Source organism: Scyliorhinus torazame, chromosome 3, assembly GCF_047496885.1.
Source record: "Scyliorhinus torazame isolate Kashiwa2021f chromosome 3, sScyTor2.1, whole genome shotgun sequence".
Lineage (NCBI taxonomy): Eukaryota > Metazoa > Chordata > Chondrichthyes > Carcharhiniformes > Scyliorhinidae > Scyliorhinus > Scyliorhinus torazame.
This window is the reverse complement of record NC_092709.1, coordinates 157,192,801-157,213,186: the sequence shown is the minus strand read 5'-3', so window position 1 is coordinate 157,213,186 and position 20,386 is coordinate 157,192,801. Positions and strand designations below refer to the sequence as shown.

At 50.7% G+C, this 20,386-nt stretch overlaps 1 protein-coding gene across 8 annotated transcripts in view; it reads right to left on the bottom strand.

Annotated features, from left to right (window-relative positions):
- The window catches only part of ncapg (non-SMC condensin I complex, subunit G), a 129,936-nt gene that overhangs the window by 67,776 nt on the left and 41,774 nt on the right, over nt 1-20,386 (bottom strand). For all 8 annotated transcript variants that reach the window (XM_072496455.1, XM_072496456.1, XM_072496460.1 and 5 more), the window contains exons 10-12: nt 12,902-13,025; nt 12,053-12,142; nt 7,242-7,421 (exon numbers count right to left, since the gene is read on the bottom strand). In XM_072496455.1, the coding sequence (XP_072352556.1) occupies nt 7,242-7,421; nt 12,053-12,142; nt 12,902-13,025 (394 nt within the window). The remainder of the gene's footprint in view (nt 1-7,241; nt 7,422-12,052; nt 12,143-12,901; nt 13,026-20,386) is intronic.

The window sequence follows — 20,386 nt, the reverse complement described above, 5'->3', positions numbered from 1 at the left end:
ATGAAAAGTCAAAAGATAAACTGTCACCATACTGTAAAGAATAAACCTATTTACCTCCACTTTCAATGTAGTTAGAAGAGAAGGTGGCACAGTGGTAATGTTACTGGACAAGAAATCCAGAGACCCGTGCTAATATTCTGGGGACAGGTTGCAATCCTACCACAGTAGTTGGGGTGGATTTAAAATTCAATTAATTAATACATTTGGAATTGAAAGAATTACAATGACCATGAAGCTACAATCAATTCTTGTAAAAACACATTTGGTTAACTAATATCCTTCAGAGGAGATTTGCTGTCCTTATCTGGAATGGCCTTCGTGTTGTGACTGCAGACAAAAATGTGGTTGACTCTTCTCTGTCCTCTAAAATCTCCCAGCACGCACTCAATTATACCAAACACCCACAGAATAGTCATATTAGGTCAACTGCAGCAGTTCAAGGTGGCAGCACACCATCAGTACCTTCTCAAGAACAATTAGGGTCTGTCAACAAATGCTGCTCTTACCAGTGACACCCTTATCCCAAGAAAGAATAAGTCAAATATATAGCTTAGTTTAACTAGTTGAACACTATTTTTACAAGCCATTTACTCTAATGAGTAACTGTTCTTTGGTCCTCTTAGAAAAATAAGAAATGTCTTCAACAATCATAAAAACTGCTTTTACAGCAGATAAGGTTTTCATCTATGAAATCTGACTTTGAAATTAGCCCAGTGATGGGATGAAAATCTCTCTCTCTGCTGACTGCAAGAGTGGAAAATACTTGGTTTGATACCACAAAACAAAAACTGCTCAGTGCAACATTAGTTCATCGTTCCTTTTATAATGGTTTTTAAATTAACTGCTGCAGAAACTAGAAAATTAATGTTAGTGCAATGATTGGTGGCACATAAACAATAGGGTACAGCCGCAGTTTTACTTTGTACACAACTAGTCCTACACCGCTCGAAATGCTTAACACAAGGCACTTGAAAATGCAAGTGTTGACTTCCGGGTGCGGCGATGCATAGCTAGGTCGCATATTCGGTAGCTCCCGCTTGGAACGGACTTTTGGGCACTTTTGCAGGGCCCCCACGGCATTTGTTTGACATTTCCCGGTGTGGCAAGAGGACTGCAACAATCCCCTGACGGTGTCCCCCAGGAGTGTTGTGTCTTTTGGCTGCCAGGCCCGGCAGAAGCAGTGGAAGATTTGGCTGCAAACAGGATAAACAGGGCCCCTTCCAGCATGCAAGCGGGGGAAGGGCAAGCTTAAAGCTGCAAACTGACCCGAGGACCTTTATCAAAAGTGAATTCTAACAGCAGAGGGAACAACTGTGAAAAGATCTCACCAGGGCCACTGAAGAAGCGGGGCCGAGGCTTCCGGTGGCGGCCATGGAGGAGTAGGTCCGCATTCGGCAGCTCCCGTCTGGAACGGACACTTAGACCTTTTTCAGGAGTTTCCACGGACATTTTGGGGCAGATTGGTGAAGCGAACACTGCCAAAAGTATTCCCTCTCGAGACTTTTGGGCTCTTTTCAGGGCCCCCAAGGGCACTTTTTCGACGTTTCCCGGTGTGGGAAGGAGTTAATAATAGTTCCCCGTCAGTATATGGCTTTAACTAGGAGCGGGGTGACAAAAAAGGTGGTGGTGGACCAGAAGAAGGGAGGGAAGAAGGACAAAATGGCGGCGGGGGGAGACCAGGCAAGCGTGGAGGCAGTGGGCGGAGGAGCAACAGGAGGGTATCCAGCGCTGCCTCAGACAGATTAAAAAGGACCTGCTAGAGCCGATGAAGGCTTCTATTGATAAGCTGCTGGAGACACAGACGGCCCAGGGGGTGGCGATCCGAGAGGCTCAACAAAAGATCTCTGACAATGAGGACGAGATCTCAGCCCTGGCGGTAAAGGTGGAGGCGCACGAGGCGCTCCACAAGAAATGGCAGGAGCGGTTCGAGGAGATGGAGAATTGGTTGAGGCGGAAGAATCTGCGGATTCTGGGCCTCCCGGAGGGGCTGGACGTGGGGCCTATGTGGTCACCATGTTAAACTCGCTGATGGGAGCGGGGTCCTTCCAGGGGCCCCTGGAGCTGGAAGGGGCCCATTGGGGCGAGGAGGCCCAAGGCTAACGAGCCTCCGCGGGCGGTGCTGGTGCTGTTCCATCGGTTCGTCGATCGGGAGTGTGTGCTCAGGTGGGCCAAGAAAGAGAGGAGCAGCAGGTGGGAGAACGCGGAGGTTTGGATATACTGCGGAGGTGGCGAAGAGGGCCAGGTACAATCGAGCGAAGGCGGTGCTGCACAGGAAGGGGGTGAAGTTTGGCATGTTGCAGCCGGCGCGATTGTGGGTTACCTACAAGGACCGGCACCATTATTTTGAGTCTCCGGAGGAGGCGTGGGCCTTTGTTCAGGCCGAGAAGCTGGACACAGACTGAGGGTCGGGATGGGCGATTGGGGACTGCGGTGGATATGTTATGCCTATTTTTGGTTCGGGGGGGGGGGGGGGCCTTTGCATTGTTTTGGGTTTCTTTTTCTCTGTGTTTTTCTCTTTCGGGTTGGGGAGGGTGGATGGGGCGGGTTGGGCACGGTTTTGGTTGGTGGCAGGGCCTGGTAGGTGGTGAGCGCGGATTTTTTTCCCGCGCCGAAGACTGGGGGGGGGCGAGGATTGCTTCCCACGCTTAGAACGGAGGGGGGAGAGCCTGTGAATGGGGAGCGGGAGAGGAGGGTGTGCCACACAATGGGAGGAGTCGAAGGGGAGGCGGGGTCAGCAGGAGTCAGCTGACTTGCGGAAGTGCAATGGGGTGGGGCGGGGGGGGAGAGTAAACCAGCTAGGATGGGTCCTAGCCGGGAGGGGGGGGGGGGGGGGGGGGGATCGAGTTGCTGCTGCTAAGATCAAGGAGGAGCTGGAGCGAGTGGGGTGGGTCAAGACGGGGGTATGCCGCTGTGGGGAACGGGCCAGGTGTGGGGGCGTGGCTGGCCGAGGGGGGGGTCATGGCTAGTCGGCGGGGGAGGGGGGCGGGTAGCCCCCTAATCCGGCTGATAACCTGGAACGTAAGGGGACTGAATGGGCCGGTTAAGCGGGCCCGCGTGTTCGCGCACCTGAAGGGGCTCAAGGCGGACGTGGTTATGCTCCAGGAGACACACCTGAAGGTGGCAGACCAGGTAAGACTGAGGAAAGGGTGGGTAGGTCAGGTGTTTCACTCAGCGCTAGATGCCAAAAATCGAGGGGTGGCGATCTTGGTGGGAAAGAAGGTGTTATTCGAGGCGTCAAGCATTGTGGCAGATAATGGCGGTAGGTACATAATGGTAAGTGGTAAGTTGCAGGGAGAGAGGGTGGTACTGGTCAATGTGTATGCTCCGAACTGGGACGATGCGGGTTTTATGCGGCGTATGTTGGGTCGGATCCCAGACTTGGAAGTGGGGGGCCTGATAATGGGGGGAGACTTTAACACGGTGTTGGATCCTGCACTGGATCGCTCCAGGTCTAGGACGGGTAGGAAGCCGGCGGCGGCTAGAGTGTTGAGGGGATTTATGGACCAAATGGGAGGGGTGGACCCTTGGAGATTTGCAAGGCCGGGGGCTAGGGAATTTTCATTCTTCTCACATGTCCATAAGGCTTATTCTCGAATCGACTTTTTCACTTTGAGTAGGGCACTGATAGCAAGAGTAGAGGATACCGAGTATTCGGCAATAGCTATTTCGGACCACGCCCCGCATTGGGTGGACTTGGAGATGGGGAGGAGAGGGACCAGCGCCCGCTGTGGCGCTTGGAGGTGGGGCTGTTGGCGGACGAGGAGGTGAGCGAGCGGGTCCGACGAAGTATAGAGAGGTACTTGGAGACCAACGACAACGGGGAGGTCCAAGTGGGGATGGTATGGGAGGCACTGAAGGCGGTGGTGAGGGGAGAGCTGATCTCCATCAGGGCCCACAAGGAGCGGGGGAAGCGGGGGGTGAGGGAGAGGCTGGTGGGGGAGATGGTGAGGGTAGACAGGAGGTACGCGGAAGAACCTGAGGAAGGATTGTTGAGGAAAAGGCGCAGCCTCCAGGCCGAATTTGACCTGGTGACCACCAGGAAGGCGGAGGTGCAGTGGAGGAAGGCCCAGGGGGCGGTCTACGAGTATGGGGAAAAGGCAAGCCGGATGCTGGCGCATCAGCTTCGGAAGCGGGACGCAGCAGCTTCGGAAGCGGGACGCAGCTAGGGAGATCGGGAGAGTTAAGGACAGGGGAGGGAGCGTGGTGCGGAGTGGGGTTGGCATCAATGGGGTCTTCAGGGACTTCTACGAAGAATTGTACCGATCCGAGCCCCCACGGGAGGGAGGAGGGATGGGCCGTTTCCTGGACCAATTGAGGTTTCCAAAGGTGGAAGAGGGACTGGTGGCGGGACTGGGGGCCCTGATTGGGCTGGAGGAGCTGATCAAAGGGATAGGAAGCATGCAGGCGGGGAAGGCACCGGGGCCGGACGGTTTCCCGGTCGAGTTCTATAAAAAATATATGGACCTGTTGGGCCCGCTGTTAGTTAGGACCTTTAAAGGGGCAAGGGAGGGGGGGGCTTTACACCCGACGATGTCCCGGGCACTGATCTCCTTGATCCTGAAGCGGGACAAGGATCCCCTGCAATGTGGGTCTTACAGACCGATTTCCTTGCTAAATGTAGATGCCAAGGTGCTGGCGAAGGTCTTAGCCACGAGGATTGAGGATTGTGTGCCGCAGATCATCCATGAAGACCAGACGGGGTTTGTGAAGGGGAGACAGTTGAACGCGAATGTGCGGAGGCTTTTGAACGTTATCATGATGACGGCGAGGGAGGGGGAGGTGGAGATCGTGGTGGCGATGGACGCTGAGAAAGCCTTAGATAGGGTAGAGCGGGGGTACCTGTGGGAGGTGCTGAAGAGGTTCGGGTTTGGGGAGGGGTTTGTCAGGTGGGTTAGGCTGTCGTATGAGGTCCCGATGGTGAGTGTGGCCACAAAAAGGAGGAGGTCCGAGTACTTTCGGTTGCACCAAGGGACGAGACAGGGGTGTCCCCTGTCCCCCCTGCTCTTCGCTCTGGCGATTGAAGCCCTGGCTGTGGCACTGAGAGAGTCGAGGAACTGGAGGGGGTTGGTGCGGGGTGGGGAGGAGCACAGGGTGTCGCTTTATGTGGACGACCTGCTGCTGTATGTGGCGGACCCGGTGGGGGGAATGCCAGAGGTAATGAGGATGCTTAGGGAATTCGGGGTACAAGCTCAATATGGGGAAGAGCGAGCTGTTCGTAGTTCAGCTAGGGGACCAGGAGAGGGGGATTGGCGAGCTCCCACTAAAAAGGGCGGAGAGGAGTTTTAGATATTTGGGGGTCCAGGTGGCCAGGAGCTGGGGGGCCCTGCATAGGTTTAACTTTACAAGGCTGGTGGAGCAAATGGAGGAGGAGTTCAAGAGGTGGGACGCGTTGCCGCTGTCCCTGGCGGGTAGGATGCAGTCAATCAAAATGACGGTGCTCCCAAGGTTTTTGTTCCTGTTCCAATGCCTCCCCATGTTTATCCCGAAGGCTTTTTTCAGGCGGGTTAACAGGTGTATAATGGGGTTTGTGTGGGCGCGAGGGACTCCGAGGGTGAGAAGGGTGTTCCTGGAGCGGAGTAGAGATTGTGGGGGGCTGGCGCTGCCCAACCTCGGTGGGTACTACTGGGCCACCAATGCGACAATGGTGCGCAAGTGGGTGATGGAGGGGGAGGGGGCTGCATGGAAGAGGCTGGAGACGGCGTCCTGTGTGGGTACGAGTCTGGGGGCGCTGGCAACGGCACCGCTGCCACTCCCTTCAAGGAGGTATACCACGAGCCCGGTGGTGCTGGCGGCCCTCAAAATTTGGGCACAGTGGAGGCGGCATAGGGGGGAAGTTAGGGCCTCGGCGTGGACCCCATTACGGGGGAACCACCGGTTCGCCCCAGGAAGAACAGGTGGAGGGTTTTCGGGGTGGCACAGGGCAGGCATACGAAAGTTGGGGGACCTGTTTGTGGATGGGAAGTTCGCGAGCTTGGGTGAGCTGGAGGAGAAGTACGGGCTCCTCCCGGGGAACACCTTCAGGTACTTACAGGTAAGGGCGTTTGCCAGACGGCAGGTGGTGGAATTCCCACGGCTACTGCCACACACAGTACAGGACAGGGTGCTCTCGGGGGGGTGGGTGGGAATGGGGAAGATCTCGGAAACGTACCAGGTGATGCAGGAGGAGGAGGAGGCCTCGGTGGTGGAGTTGAAAGGTAATTGGGAGGAGGAGTTGGGAGAGGAGATCGAAGAGGGGACGTGGGCAGATGCCCTAGGGAGGGTGAACTCTTCCTCTTCATGCGCGAGGCTCAGCCTCATACAGTTTAAGGTGCTGCACAGGGCACACATGACCGGGGCATGCCCAGCGCTGGAGGAATTTTGGAAGGGCGTAGCGAGGATGGTGTCGAGGGTGGTAGGATCCAGGGTCAAACCGGGCTGGGGGCTCGCAATATTTGGGGTGGCAGGAGAGCCGGGAGTACAGGAGGCGAAAGAGGCCGGAATTCTGGCCTTTGCGTCCCTGGAAGCCCGGCGAAGGATTCTCCTTCAGTGGAAAGATGCAAGGCCCCCAAGCGTGGAATCCTGGATCAGCGATATGGCAGGGTTCATTAAATTGGAGAGGGTGAAATTCGCCTTGAGAGGGTCGGTACAAGGGTTCTTTAGGCGGTGGCAACCGTTCTTAGACTTTCTGGCAGAACGCTAGACATTGGTCAATGGCAGCAGCAGCTCGGGGGGTGGGGGGTTTACTTTATTTTTGTTTATGTTATTTACACTGGAAGGGTCTGAGGGGGTGTATACACCTGTTGTCTTAAGTCGGGGTGTTAATGTTAATTTATTATTCAGGTACGGGGGGGGGTTGCTTTTTTAGATTGTGTTTTGTACTTAACCCTGTTGGGTTCTTTTTTCTTTCTCATTTTGTTATTGATATTTTATGAAAACCTTTAATAAAAATTATTCAAAAAAAGAAAATGCAAGTGTTCCAGTGGCATGATCACAGCCTTGATGAGCATTATTTTCAATTAATAAAGTGCAGATAGTTTTAGGACTAACATAATGAGGAAATTTATTCCTACCCAAAAGCTCATTAAGAGAATTTTAATATGTAGGTTGGGGTGGGTAAGCACAAAAAAAGTGTTCTTTATTATAATTAGACAGTAATTCATGCTAAAATGTCTATAACTATATCATATAACAGTATTTATACCTACTTTCTCTTCATGATTACTATACTTTATCAAAATTTTCTCACCTTTAAAAATAATTACCTTTTCAGTGTGAACTTCTTTTAATTCTGACTGTCCAGTTGCCTTTATCATCTCAATTTTGCAATTTTCTAATTCTTCAATTTTCTGCTTCAGCTCTGAAGCATGAATGAAGTCCTGCTGAGCTATACTCTCCTCCAGTGCTTGCTTTGCTTCGATCAGTTGAACTTTTATATTGGCAAGCTACAGAACAGAATGGTAGAAAGTAAAATAGTTGTAACTACTATAGCGATAGCTATGTATACCTCTTTAGTTCTCAATTCAAAGATACTGAAATTGCAATGACATATAAAAAGACACAAATAATTATATTGATTTTGAATTTGTAATGGTGAAAAGGTGAAATTAAAATATTCCATAATGAACACTGAGAAATACATTCAGAAGCAAATTTGATTAAACAGAATTTAACCAGGATACTGAATCATAAAAGTGAAAGCCACCAGATACAAGATGCACTCCAGTAACTCTCCAAAGCCTTCTTAGACAGCATCTTCGATCTCTACCACCCAGGAGGACATGAAGACACCATCTGCAGGTTCTCTTCAAGGCACACACTATTCGGACTTGAAACAATCTCTCTATTCCTTCACTGTTGCTGGATCAAATTTCTAGAATTCCCCAACATTGTAGATCTGCATGCACCAGATAGATTGCAGAGATTCAAGGCGGCAGCCCACCACCACTGTCTCCAGGATAATTAGAGATGGGCAACAAATGTTAGCCTTGCCAGTGATATTCATCTCTCATAAAACATATATATATATATATATATATATATATTTTTTTTTTAATTGATTCAGCCCACGTCTGTATTAGATCCAAAACTAATCTCATTGCTTTGTTCTCTACTCAGAACATTTTATTTTCCTCTGCTTCAAATCTTTTTCCTCTTTCCTTAAAAAGACACAATAATCTCTGCCCCAGTCACTCTTTGTAGCAAAGTACCCCATTTTATAACAACCCCAAATAAAAACATTTCTCCCACTTGCTTAGTGACCATTTTAAATTAACACTCCAAATAAAGGTAATAGTCTTTTCCCGCTCATCTTATAAAAATAGTTCATCATTTTGTAAATTTCTATCCTCTTCATCTTCAGTTCAGTTGAAGGATTCCAACATTTTGAATCACTCCCTAGTTTGTATTTATAAAACCCAAATGCCTAGACTTTATCTATTTGCTCATCCTTTCCTTTAAGCATCTTTCTATTTCTCTTTATTAAACTGTACCTGCCACCTGTCTACCCATTTGTTACCCTGATTAAATCGTCCTGAAATCTTTTTCAAACCATTTGGCCAAATTTCAACTGTGCTCGGTATGAAAAGTCCAAATCATGTACAGAAATGCCAAGAACAAAAGTGGATCCAGCACCAACTCAAATTATACTATCACCAGCTCTTCTCCAATATGAACAATACTAATTCACTCCCTTTGTTGTCTGTCCAATCAGCTGTCCATCAATGCTTAAAAAGTTGCTCTTATCCTAAGCACTAGAATTTTTCTAAATAGGTTAGTTGAAAGACACGTCATGAAATGCCTTTTTAAAATCCACAGGTTGGATTCTCCGTTCCTGAGACTAAGTCTTGACACCAGCACAGAATTTGTGGAGTTCCATGACAGCAAATCTGGTGCAATACCTGGATCGATTCGGCTACTGTAGAGGGGCAAGCACCAGCATCACGGAATTCGCTGGTTTTGCAATTGACACTCAAAGGCTGACGAGCTGCAGCCGCATATACACACCTCACTCTACATGCACACACATCCCAGCCAACAAGCTAGCAACAAGACACGCAGCGCCATGGTTCACCGATGCCGAGCTGGAGACCCAATTTGGCACGGAGGAGGAGAGGCGGGTGACCCTGTACTGCGGCCCGGGAAGGAGGCAGCCAGCCGCCACCAGTGGCCGTGCCTGGGTGCAGGTGACAGAGGCTGCGAGCACCGTGGGTAACACCGTCTGGACCGGCCAGTAGTGCCAGAAGAAACTGCACGATCCCCTAAGGGCAGCCAGAGCGAATAGGCAGGACTGTGCCCCTGGCACCAGCCACCGTCTAACACACCTGTAACCCTACTCCCCAAACCAGAGGACGGCAGGACCCACACCCGGAACCCATACCAGCCACCATGGCCGGGTGCTCTGGCCACTGGCCAACCCCCCGGGCTGCATGCGTCGGACTGTGTAGCACTGTTGTTTGCAGAGGTCCCTGGATGTGGCCGGCAGCCCGGAGGAAAGGTAGGTTACCGGGGTGGAGTTCGGCCATGGGCGATGAAATGAGACCCTGCTGAGTTGTGGTCCCCCGTGACACGTGTGTCAACTCCCCCGGTCCGTGAGCTGAGCACCGACAACGAGAGCAGCTTGGACAGCAGCACTCCACCCGAGACTCAGGACACCCCGAGGGTCGAGGGAGGATGACACGGATTTCCTGTCTCAGCTGAATCCAACACTCTCCACCATCCCAGAGACACTCACCTCGATTGGGCACTTTAGTGAAGAGGCTCCGGGGACACTATCTGGTGCGTACCACACAACTGATCCGGTACAGCAGGTGGATGTTGGAACATCCGAGGGGGTGAACGGTCAGAGGGCAGATCGACCCCAGGGACTAGCTGCCATCCAGACTGGTTTTGGACTTCTGGAACGGACAGTCCCATCGATCGTGGAGATGCAGTCCTGCCTATTCACTCTGGCCAGTCAACACGAGGGGTTGTCTGCGAGCATCCAGTACCTGCAGGTGCAGTTGGGAGAATCCAACCGCATGCAGGAGCAGGAGGTGGTGCTTTCCATGCAGCCACACAGGTGGCATCCGCGGTGGCAGAACGGGGGGGGGGGGGGCGACGACGGTTTTGACTATGGGTCAGCATGTCCCAGGTCTGGGGCATTCTGTGCAGGCGCTGGCTGAGGCCCAGGACAAGGTTGCTGACTCACAGGCAACCATGTGCCAGAGCCACCTGGAAATTGCAGCAGTGCTTCTGAGCGTGGCCCAGTCACAGCGGGCCGTGGCTGAGAACGGTGGAGGCATTGTCCATGCGCTGACTGACATGGTGCAAACAGAGGGAGGTGGCCCAGTCCCAGACTGAGCTGATCCACTCCTTGTGCTCCATGGCTGCGACCCTGGACAAGACCAGAGTGGGCCTCCACGACTGGCAGCGCCAGGTGATAGAGAAGCATCAGGAGATAGCTCAGCTCGCACCCCCAGTCCATGGCGTAGCCCAGGAGCCATCGAGCACCCCGAGGGAGGTGGTGGTGATGGGGCCCGTGGTGGTGACTCCCGCAGGGGAGGTGTCGGAACAAAGCAGCACCTCGAACCCCGCCCCCCCCCTTCCTGTCCCTGGTGGGCAGCGGGAAGAACAGGGCAGCAACACGCCATCTAGGACACCCAAGCAGACCAGGCCCGGTTGGCACAAAAGACCGCCGCCAACGGGGGCCCAGGCCGCAGGACAGGAATCACAGCAGCCTCCGCTCCTGCTGTACTGTCTGCGGATGCACCAAGACATAGCATTAGGGCTTGTAAGGCCAGAAAATTAGACACTAGTTAAGTTGGCACAGGTGTCGGGCACAATTTGGTTATATGGGCGAGGGCACAAATCTGTTGTCACATTAAATACCAGTTACAACCTGCCTCGGTGCTCTGTCAGATGGGTGTGCAGGGTGGACTGGTCAGTGGGAAAGTGGGGGGAGGGGAAGGGAGAGAATGGGCGGATGTTTCAGGTGGCCTGGGTTTCTTCCCCCCCACCCCACCACCTTAACCCCAGGGATTCTGTGGGACCATATGATCGAATGGCCAGCTCGCTTGCAAGGATCCCCGAGGTGGACGGTGGAAAATGCTACCGTGGGCAGGAATCAGACATTGTCAAACGATGCAGAGCGGGCTGTCATCATCATCCTCCATCCCATTGACCAGATCCACTGTTACTGCCAACCCAGAGCCTGCAGCCAGGGCAGGTATATATCACAGAGGGGGTTGCAGCAGAGTCCATGCCCCTGGCCAGTTCTCTCTCACCTCCCCTCCCCTCCTCCTCCCCAGTTGATGAGCCTGGAGACAATCAGAACATCCCATATACGTTGGCCCTGGTGCACATGTCGTGCCTCCCGGGACTCTATGTCCTGCCCATACTTCCCCGCCCCCATCCTCCTCGGCAGACGAGGACCGGCATTTCTCCTCCAGAACATCGCACCTCTGCTGTGCGATGCTGTGGAGGACGCAGCAGGCCGCCACGATGCAGGCGACCCTCCCAGTGTCATACTGGAGGGCACCACCGTATCATCAGAAGCCAAAGCACTTGATCATTCCACTGGTCGCTGTATGGGCGTCGTTATAGCGGGTCCCCGCGTCGGTCTGTGGCCTTGGAATAAACGCTGGCCTAACCAGCAACGCCCACATCCCATAAATTATTTTTCTTTTAAAATAATCACTCGGCTATGGTCCCAATTCTGTACTCCTCTGTTCTTTACTTCAACAAATTTTGTTAATTTGAGCAAAATTCCTTCAGATTCAAGTTCCACTTTGCCCTTTTGCAGTCCAACACCGCTGGCTTGGTTCTTCATTATCATTTTCTAATGATTATGGAGCTAATCACAAAGTGAGGCACTGTGCAAGTTGTTTCAAAAGCAATCAAAACAAACTAATCATTGAAAAACTATATCAAGCAAATAAATCAGTTCTTGTTTAGTTTTCAAATCTTGCACGTCATTATTTAATTTGTAAATCAGTGGTGTCTGGTGTATAAAAAAATTACACAGTTCTTGCTCTGGGTTGTAAATAATAATTCATGTCACCAAATCATGCATACCCATAACGCTAAATGTGTATACCTCAATTTGTTTCTTCCTTTGTTCATCAGCATTTTCTGGTACTTCAACGTGAGAAATTGGCTCTTGGACATCTGATATTATCTCTGCAACCTGCGGTATTAAATCAAAATTACAATTGAAACTCAACTATTCAATCATTTCAGGTTATTTCAGAATGTCTGTATACCCATCCACAAATATTCACTGCCCTATATCCATCCACAAAAAATCACTCAACCATCTAGAAGGACAGGGGCAGCAAACACTGGAGAACACCACCACCTGGAAGGTCCCCTCCAAGCCACTCACCATCCTGACTTGGAAATATATAACCGTTCCTTCATTGTTACTGGGAGAACACCCTCCCTAACAGCACTGTGGATGTGCCTACACCACATTAACTGCAGCGGTTCAATCCACCTATCGGGAGCTACTTGCCCAGCCCCGAGATGCCCATATCAAACCGCAGGTTAGGGCAGAACCAGAGTGTATCTTTGTGGCCACATTTCTTCCAATACTCATCAATCCAGTCTAATGATGTTCCAGTGGGTTACTACTACGGCACACAGTGGGAGGAGCGCATACAGGCTCATTGGCACATTCAGTATTACACACACTTTCTTATTGACAATCTGATTGACATCTAGTCTTTACATGTGTTCTAAAATTAGGCAATTATGCTGGCTGGTCTCACAACTCACAATAGGTCCAAGACAAAGCAAAATGAGTTGCCCAGGTTGAAAATGTGTAGCTGTAGAATTTTTTTTTTTTTTTTTTTAAAACAACTAATAGCATGATAACATTTACCATGTTAAATAAAGCATTAATTTTAACACAATTAAAAATATAATAGCAGAACTGCACTCTTACCAGCCGAATCCTTCGGTCATCATCCTTCTGGATGTGCAGCAATTGTTCCACCAATAATGCAATAAGGGAACTTGGTGTGTTGGGCAAAATCAGAATTTCTTGCAACACAGAGACCAGGCACTTCCTAGTAAATTATACCACATAATTAGCATATAGAAGTATTAAAATGTAGATTGCCCCCTCAGTCTGATCTCCTTCTCTCTTTTACTGCTTCAATTATTTCATTGATGGGAAGGAGTCCCCAAGTAGCTCCACAGCCTAGGACTTCAGAATGCGCGCGGTTGACAAAGTGTCACATAACGGACACGTCAACAAAATTGAAGCACCCGAGACTAAATGGGGGGCAGTGACTATGTAGATATGGTATTGGCCAAGGGATAGAAAGCAAATGGCTTTGGTGAATGGCCGTTTCTCAGATTAGAGAAATGTTATCATGGTGCAGCCCACAGGCTGCATTTGAACCACTTTTCTTTTTGATATATATTAAAGACTTGGACGTGAATGTACAGGGCATTATTTCAAAGCTCGCCAATGATACTAAACTCTGAAATGTAGATTAGTGAAACATGCATACATATGGCAAGATAATTTAACTATGAACTACAATGTGAAGCAATATATTTTGGTCCGAAGAATTAACAGCAAGGGAAGCTACATAGTACAATTTTAAAGGGGGTGCAGGAACAGAGACATCCTTCTTAGTATTTTATATACCTCAATCAGATCCCCTCTCATTCTTCTAAACTCCAGCGAGTATAAGCCCAAACTGTTCAATCTCTCCTCGTACGTCAACCATTTCATCCCCGGAATCAATCTGGTGAACCTCCTCTGAACTGCCTCCAATGCCACCACACCCTCCCTAAAGTAAGGAGACCAAAACTGGACACAATACTCCATATGTGGACTCACCAACACCCCATACAATTGCAACAACACTTCCCTACTTTTAGACTCCAGTCCTTTTGCAATAAACGCAAAAATTTAATTTGCCTTTTTTATTACATTCTGTCCTGCAAACCGACTTTGTGATTCATGAACAAAGACACCCAGATCCCTCTGCCCAGACACATTTTGAATCTTTCCATTTAGATAATAATTTGCCTTTCTATTTTTTCGGCCATCTATATTAAACTCCATCTGCCAAATTTTGGCCCATTCTCCTAGCCTTTCTATATCCGTCTGTAAAATCTTTATCTCCTTTTCACTGCCTGCTTTCCCACCTATATTAGTATTGTAGCCACTTAAAATGGCCAACACCCGATTTAAAATGGCGAACGGCAAAGGCTGATGGAAAAGTCAGCCAACATGACAAAAACGAGCAACTGCAGGTTGGCTGTGTATTTACCTCTGGAAAGGCCAGACAAGATCGATACCAGCAACCATCAGCATAACTAAACACCAGCCATCTGCATACTATTGAGCAATCCCCGGGAACAATAAGCAACATTTAGACACAAAGCTAAACCAGACTTTTCGGCGCCAGCAGAAGCCTACACAAAAGGAGGTGAACGACCACCTCAAGACCACCCATCGATCAGGGAACCGCTCCAGCATTGGAGAAAATCGAACCAAGTGATTGGGACAAAGTCCAATCACTTGGGACAAGGTATATGGTCTGCCCCGAAAGGCGGGAAGCCTATGGGGACGATAAGAATTGAGCCCCAAGTTCAAGTCGCTCCTAGCTATCAATCTGTACCAACTTCGAATCCCGCAGGCTCAGTACCCGAACGAAAGGCCATTTGTTTTCCTGACCTGGTGGGCCAGTTCCAAGTTAAGTATAGGCCTGTTAGTTGCAGGAGTAGCTTAAACGGTAGATTTTTGTGCATGAGTAGTGATTACTGTGTATAATAAATGGGCTTTGATTTAAATCTTACTAATCGGTGTATTGGACTATTGATCATTACTCGGACTTGAACCACGTGGCAGTATCATTTTATTAAAATAAATATTTTATTGAAAATGTTTGGTCAACCAACACAGTACATTGTGCATCCTTTACACAATATTATAACAACACAAATAACAATGACCTATTTTATAAACAAAAATTGAATAAATAATAAATAACAAAAATGAAAACTAACCCTATTTGGCAACTGCCTTATCACAAGTAACACTCTCCAAAAATATAATTTAAAAGTCCAATATATAATTATCTGTCGCAACGACCTATACATATTATACAGTATATATTAACAACCCCGAGAGTCCTTCTGGTTCCTCCTCCCCCACCCCCCCCCCTCGATCCTGGGCTGCTGCTGCTGCCTTCTTTTTTCCATTCCATCTATCTTTCTGCGAGGTATTCGACGAACAGTTGCCACCGCCTGGTGAACCCTTCAGCCGACCCCCTTAGAACGAACTTAATCCGCTCTAGCTTTATAAACCCTGCCATGTCATTTATCCAGGTCTCCACCCCCGGGGGCTTGGCGTCTTTCCACATTAACAATATCCTGCGCCGGGCTACTAGGGACGCAAAGGCCAAAACATCGGCCTCTCTCGCCTCCTGCACTCCCGGCTCTTGTGCAACCCCAAATATAGCCAACCCCCAGCTTGGTTCGACCCGGACCCCCACTACTTTTGAAAGCACCTTTGTCACCCCCATCCAAAACCCCTGTAGTGCCGGGCATGACCAAAACATATGGGTATGATTCGCTGGGCTTCTCGAGCACCTCGCACACCTATCCTCCACCCCAAAAAATTTACTGAGCCGTGCTCCAGTCATATGCGCCCTGTGTAATACCTTAAACTGAATCAGGCTTAGCCTGGCACACGAGGACGACGGGTTTACCCTGCTTAGGGCATCTGCCCACAGCCCCTCCTCGATCTCCTCCCCCAGCTCTTCTTCCCATTTCCCTTTTAGTTCATCTACCATAGTCTCCCCTTCGTCCCTCATTTCCCTATATATATCTGACACCTTACCATCCCCCACCCATGTCTTTGAGATCACTCTGTCCTGCACCTCTTGTGTCGGGAGCTGCGGGAATTCCCTCACCTGTTGCCTCGCAAAAGCCCTCAGTTGCATATACCTGAATGCATTCCCTTGGGGCAACCCATATTTCTCGGTCAGCGCTCCCAGACTCGCAAACTTCCCATCCACAAACAGATCTTTCAGTTGCGTTATTCCTGCTCTTTGCCACATTCCATATCCCCCATCCATTCCCCCCGGGGCAAACCTATGGTTGTTTCTTATCGGGGACCCCCCCAAGGCTCCAGTCTTTCCCCTATGCCGTCTCCACTGTCCCCAAATCTTCAGTGTAGCCACCACCACCGGGCTTGTGGTGTAGTTCCTCGGTAAGAACGGCAATGGGGCTGTCACCATAGCCTGTAGGCTAGTCCCCCTACAGGACGCCCTCTCTAATCTCTTCCACGCCGCTCCCTCCTCCTCTCCCATCCACTTACTCACCATTGAAATATTAGCGGCCCAATAATACTCACTTAGGCTCGGTAGTGCCAGCCCCCCCCTATCCCTGCTACGCTGTAATAATTCCTTCCTCACTCTCGGGGTCTTCCCGGCCCACACAAAACCCATGATGCTCTTTTCAATCCTTTTAAAAAAAGCCTTCGTGATCACCACCGGGAGGCACTGAAACACAAAGAGGAATCTCGGGAGGACCACCATCCTAACCGCCTGCACCCTCCCTGCCAGTGACAGGGATGCCATATCCCATCTCTTAAAATCCTCCTCCATTTGTTCCACCAACCGCGTTAAATTTAACCGATGCAATGTGCCCCAATTCTTGGCTATCTGGATCCCCAGGTAACAAAAGTCCCCTGTTACCTTCCTCAACGGTAGGTCCTCTATTTCTCTACTCTGCTCCCCTGGATGCACCACAAACAACTCACTTTTCCCCATGTTCAATTTATACCCTGAAAAATCCCCAAACTCCCCAAGTATCCGCATTATTTCTGGCATCCCCTCCGCCGGGTCTGCCACGTATAGTAGCAAATCGTCCGCATACAAAGATACCCGGTGTTCTTCTCCTCCTCTAAGTACTCCCCTCCACTTCTTGGAACCCCTCAACGCTATCGCCAGGGGCTCAATCGCCAGTGCAAACAATAATGGGGACAGAGGGCATCCCTGCCTTGTCCCTCTATGGAGCCGAAAATATGCAGATCCCCGTCCATTCGTGACCACGCTCGCCATCGGGGCCCTATACAACAGCTGCACCCATCTAACATACCCCTCTCCAAAACCAAATCTCCTCAACACCTCCCACAAATAATCCCTCTCCACTCTATCAAATGCTTTCTCGGCATCCATCGCCACTACTATCTCCGTTTCCCCCTCTGGTGGGGCCATCATCATTACCCCTAACAGCCTCCGTATATTCGTGTTCAGCTGTCTCCCCTTCACAAACCCAGTTTGGTCCTCGTGCCCCCGGGACACATTCCTCTATTCTCATTGCCATTACCTTGGCCAGGATCTTGGCATCTACATTTAGGAGGGAAATAGGTCTATAGGACCCGCATTGTAGCGGGTCCTTTTCCTTCTTTAAGAGAAGCGATATCGTTGCTTCAGACATAGTCGGGGGCAGTTGTCCCCTTTCCTTTGCCTCATTAAAGGTCCTCGTCAATACCGGGGCGAGCAAGTCCACATATTTTCTATAGAATTCGACTGGGAATCCATCCGGTCCCGGGGCCTTTCCTGCCTGCATGCTCCTAATTCCTTTCACCACTTCTTCTACCTCGATCTGTGCTCCCAGTCCCACCCTTTCCTGCTCTTCCACCTTGGGAAATTCCAGCCGATCCAAGAAGCCCATCATTCTCTCCCTCTCATCCGGGGGTTGAGCTTCATATAATTTTTTATAAAATGTCTTGAACACTCCATTCACTCTCTCCGCTCCCCGCTCCATCTCTCCTTCCTCATCCCTCACTCCCCCTATTTCCCTCGCTGCTCCCCTTTTCCTCAATTGGTGGGCCAGCAACCTGCTCGCCTTCTCCCCATATTCGTACTGTACACCCTGTGCCTTCCTCCATTGTGCCTCTGCAGTGCCCGTAGTCAGCAAGTCAAATTCTACATGTAGCCTTTGCCTTTCCCTGTACAGTCCCTCCTCCGGTGCTTCCGCATATTGTCTGTCCACCCTCAAAAGTTCTTGCAGCAACTGCTCCCGTTCCTTACTCTCCTGCTTCCCTTTATGTGCCCTTATTGATATCAGCTCCCCTCTAACCACCGCCTTCAGCGCCTCCCAGACCACTCCCACCTGGACCTCCCCATTATCATTGAGTTCCAAGTACTTTTCAATGCACCCCCTCACCCTTAGACACACCCCCTCATCTGCCATTAGTCCCATGTCCATTCTCCAGGGTGGGCGCCCTCCTGTTTCCTCCCCTATCTCCAAGTCTACCCAGTGTGGAGCGTGATCCGAAATGGCTATAGCCGTATACTCCGTTCCCCTCACCTTCGGGATCAACGCCCTTCCCAGCACAAAAAAGTCTATTCGCGAGTAGACTTTATGGACATAGGAGAAAAACGAGAACTCCTTACTCCTAGGTCTGCTAAATCTCCACGGGTCTACACCTCCCATCTGCTCCATAAAATCTTTAAGTACCTTGGCTGCTGCCGGCCTCCTTCCAGTCCTGGACTTCGACCTATCCAGCCCTGGTTCCAACACCGTATTAAAATCTCCCCCCATTATCAGCTTTCCCATCTCTAGGTCCGGAATGCGTCCTAGCATCCGCCTCATAAAATTGGCATCATCCCAGTTCGGGGCATATACGTTTACCAAAACCACCGTCTCCCCCTGTAGTTTGCCACTCACCATCACGTATCTGCCCCCGTTATCCGCCACTATAGTCTTTGCCTCGAACATTACCCGCTTCCCCACTAATATAGCCACCCCCCTGTTTTTCGCATCTAGCCCCGAATGGAACACCTGCCCCACCCATCCTTTGCGTAGCCTAACCTGGTCTATCAGTTTCAGGTGCGTTTCCTGTAACATAACCACATCTGCCTTAAGTTTCTTTAGGTGTGCGAGTACCCGTGCCCTCTTTATCGGCCCGTTCAGCCCTCTCACGTTCCACGTGATCAGCCGGGTTTGGGGGCTTCCTACCCCCCCCCCCCTTGTCGATTAGCCATCCCCTTTTTCCAGCTCCTCACCCGGTTCCCACGCAGCTGTATCTCCCCCAGGCGGTGCCCCCCCCACCCATCCTCTCCCATACCAGCTCCCCCCTCTCCCCAGCAGCAGCAACCCAGTAATTCCCCCCTCCCACCCCCGCCCCCCCGCTAGCGTAATTACTCCCCCCATGTTGCTCCCAGAAGTCAGCAAACTCTGGCCGACCTCGGCTTCCCCCCGTGACCTCGGCTCGCACCGTGCGACGCCCCCTCCTTCCTGCTTCTCTATTCCCGCCATAATTATCATAGCGCGGGAACCAAGCCCGCGCTTCTCCCTTGGCCCCGCACCCAATGGCCAACGCCCCATCTCCTCCACGTCCCCTCCTCCCCCCATCACCACCTGTGGAAGAGAGAAAAGTTAACACATCGCAGGGTTAGTACATAAAACTCCTCTTTCCCCCCTTTTTAACCCCCCTCTTTGCCCCCCACATTCACCCCACCACTTTGTTCAAACGTTCTTTTTAATAACCCGCTCATTCCAGTTTTTCTTCCACAATAAAAGTCCACGCTTCATCCGCCGTCTCAAAGTAGTGGTGCCTCCCTCGATATGTGACCAACAGTCTTGCCGGTTGCAGCATTCCAAATTTTATCTTCTTTTTATGAAGCACCGCCTTGGCCCGATTAAAGCTTGCCCTCCTTCTCGCCACCTCCGCACTCCAGTCTTGATAAACGCGGATCACCGCGTTCTCCCATTTACTGCTCCGAGTTTTCTTTGCCCATCTAAGGACCATTTCTCTATCTTTAAAACGGAGGAATCTCACCACTATGGCTCTGGGAATTTCTCCTGCTCTCGGTCCTCGCGCCATCACTCGGTATGCTCCCTCCACCTCCAACGGACCCGCCGGGGCCTCCGCTCCCATTAACGAGTGCAACATCGTGCTCACATATGCCCCGACGTCCGCTCCCTCCACACCTTCAGGAAGACCAAGAATCCTCAGGTTGTTCCTCCTTGCGTTGTTCTCCAGTGCCTCCAACCTTTCCACACATCGTTTCTGATGTGCCTCATGCGTCTCCGTCTTCACCACCAGGCCCTGTATGTCGTCCTCATTCTCGGCTGCCTTTGCCTTCACGACCCGAAGCTCCCGCTCCTGGGTCTTTTGTTCCTCCTTTAGCCCTTCGATCGCCTGTAGTATCGGGGCCAACAGCTCTTTCTTCATTTCCTTTTTGAGCTCTTCCACACAGCATTTCAAGAACTCTTGTTGTTCAGGGCCCCATGTTAAACTGCCACCTTCCGACGCCATCTTGGTTTTTGCTTGCCTTCCTTGCCGCTGTTCTAAAGGATCCACTGCAATCCGGCCACTTTCTCCTCCTTTTTTCACCCGTATCCAGGGGGGATTCCCTTCTGGTTTACCGCACAGTGTTTTTAGCCGTCA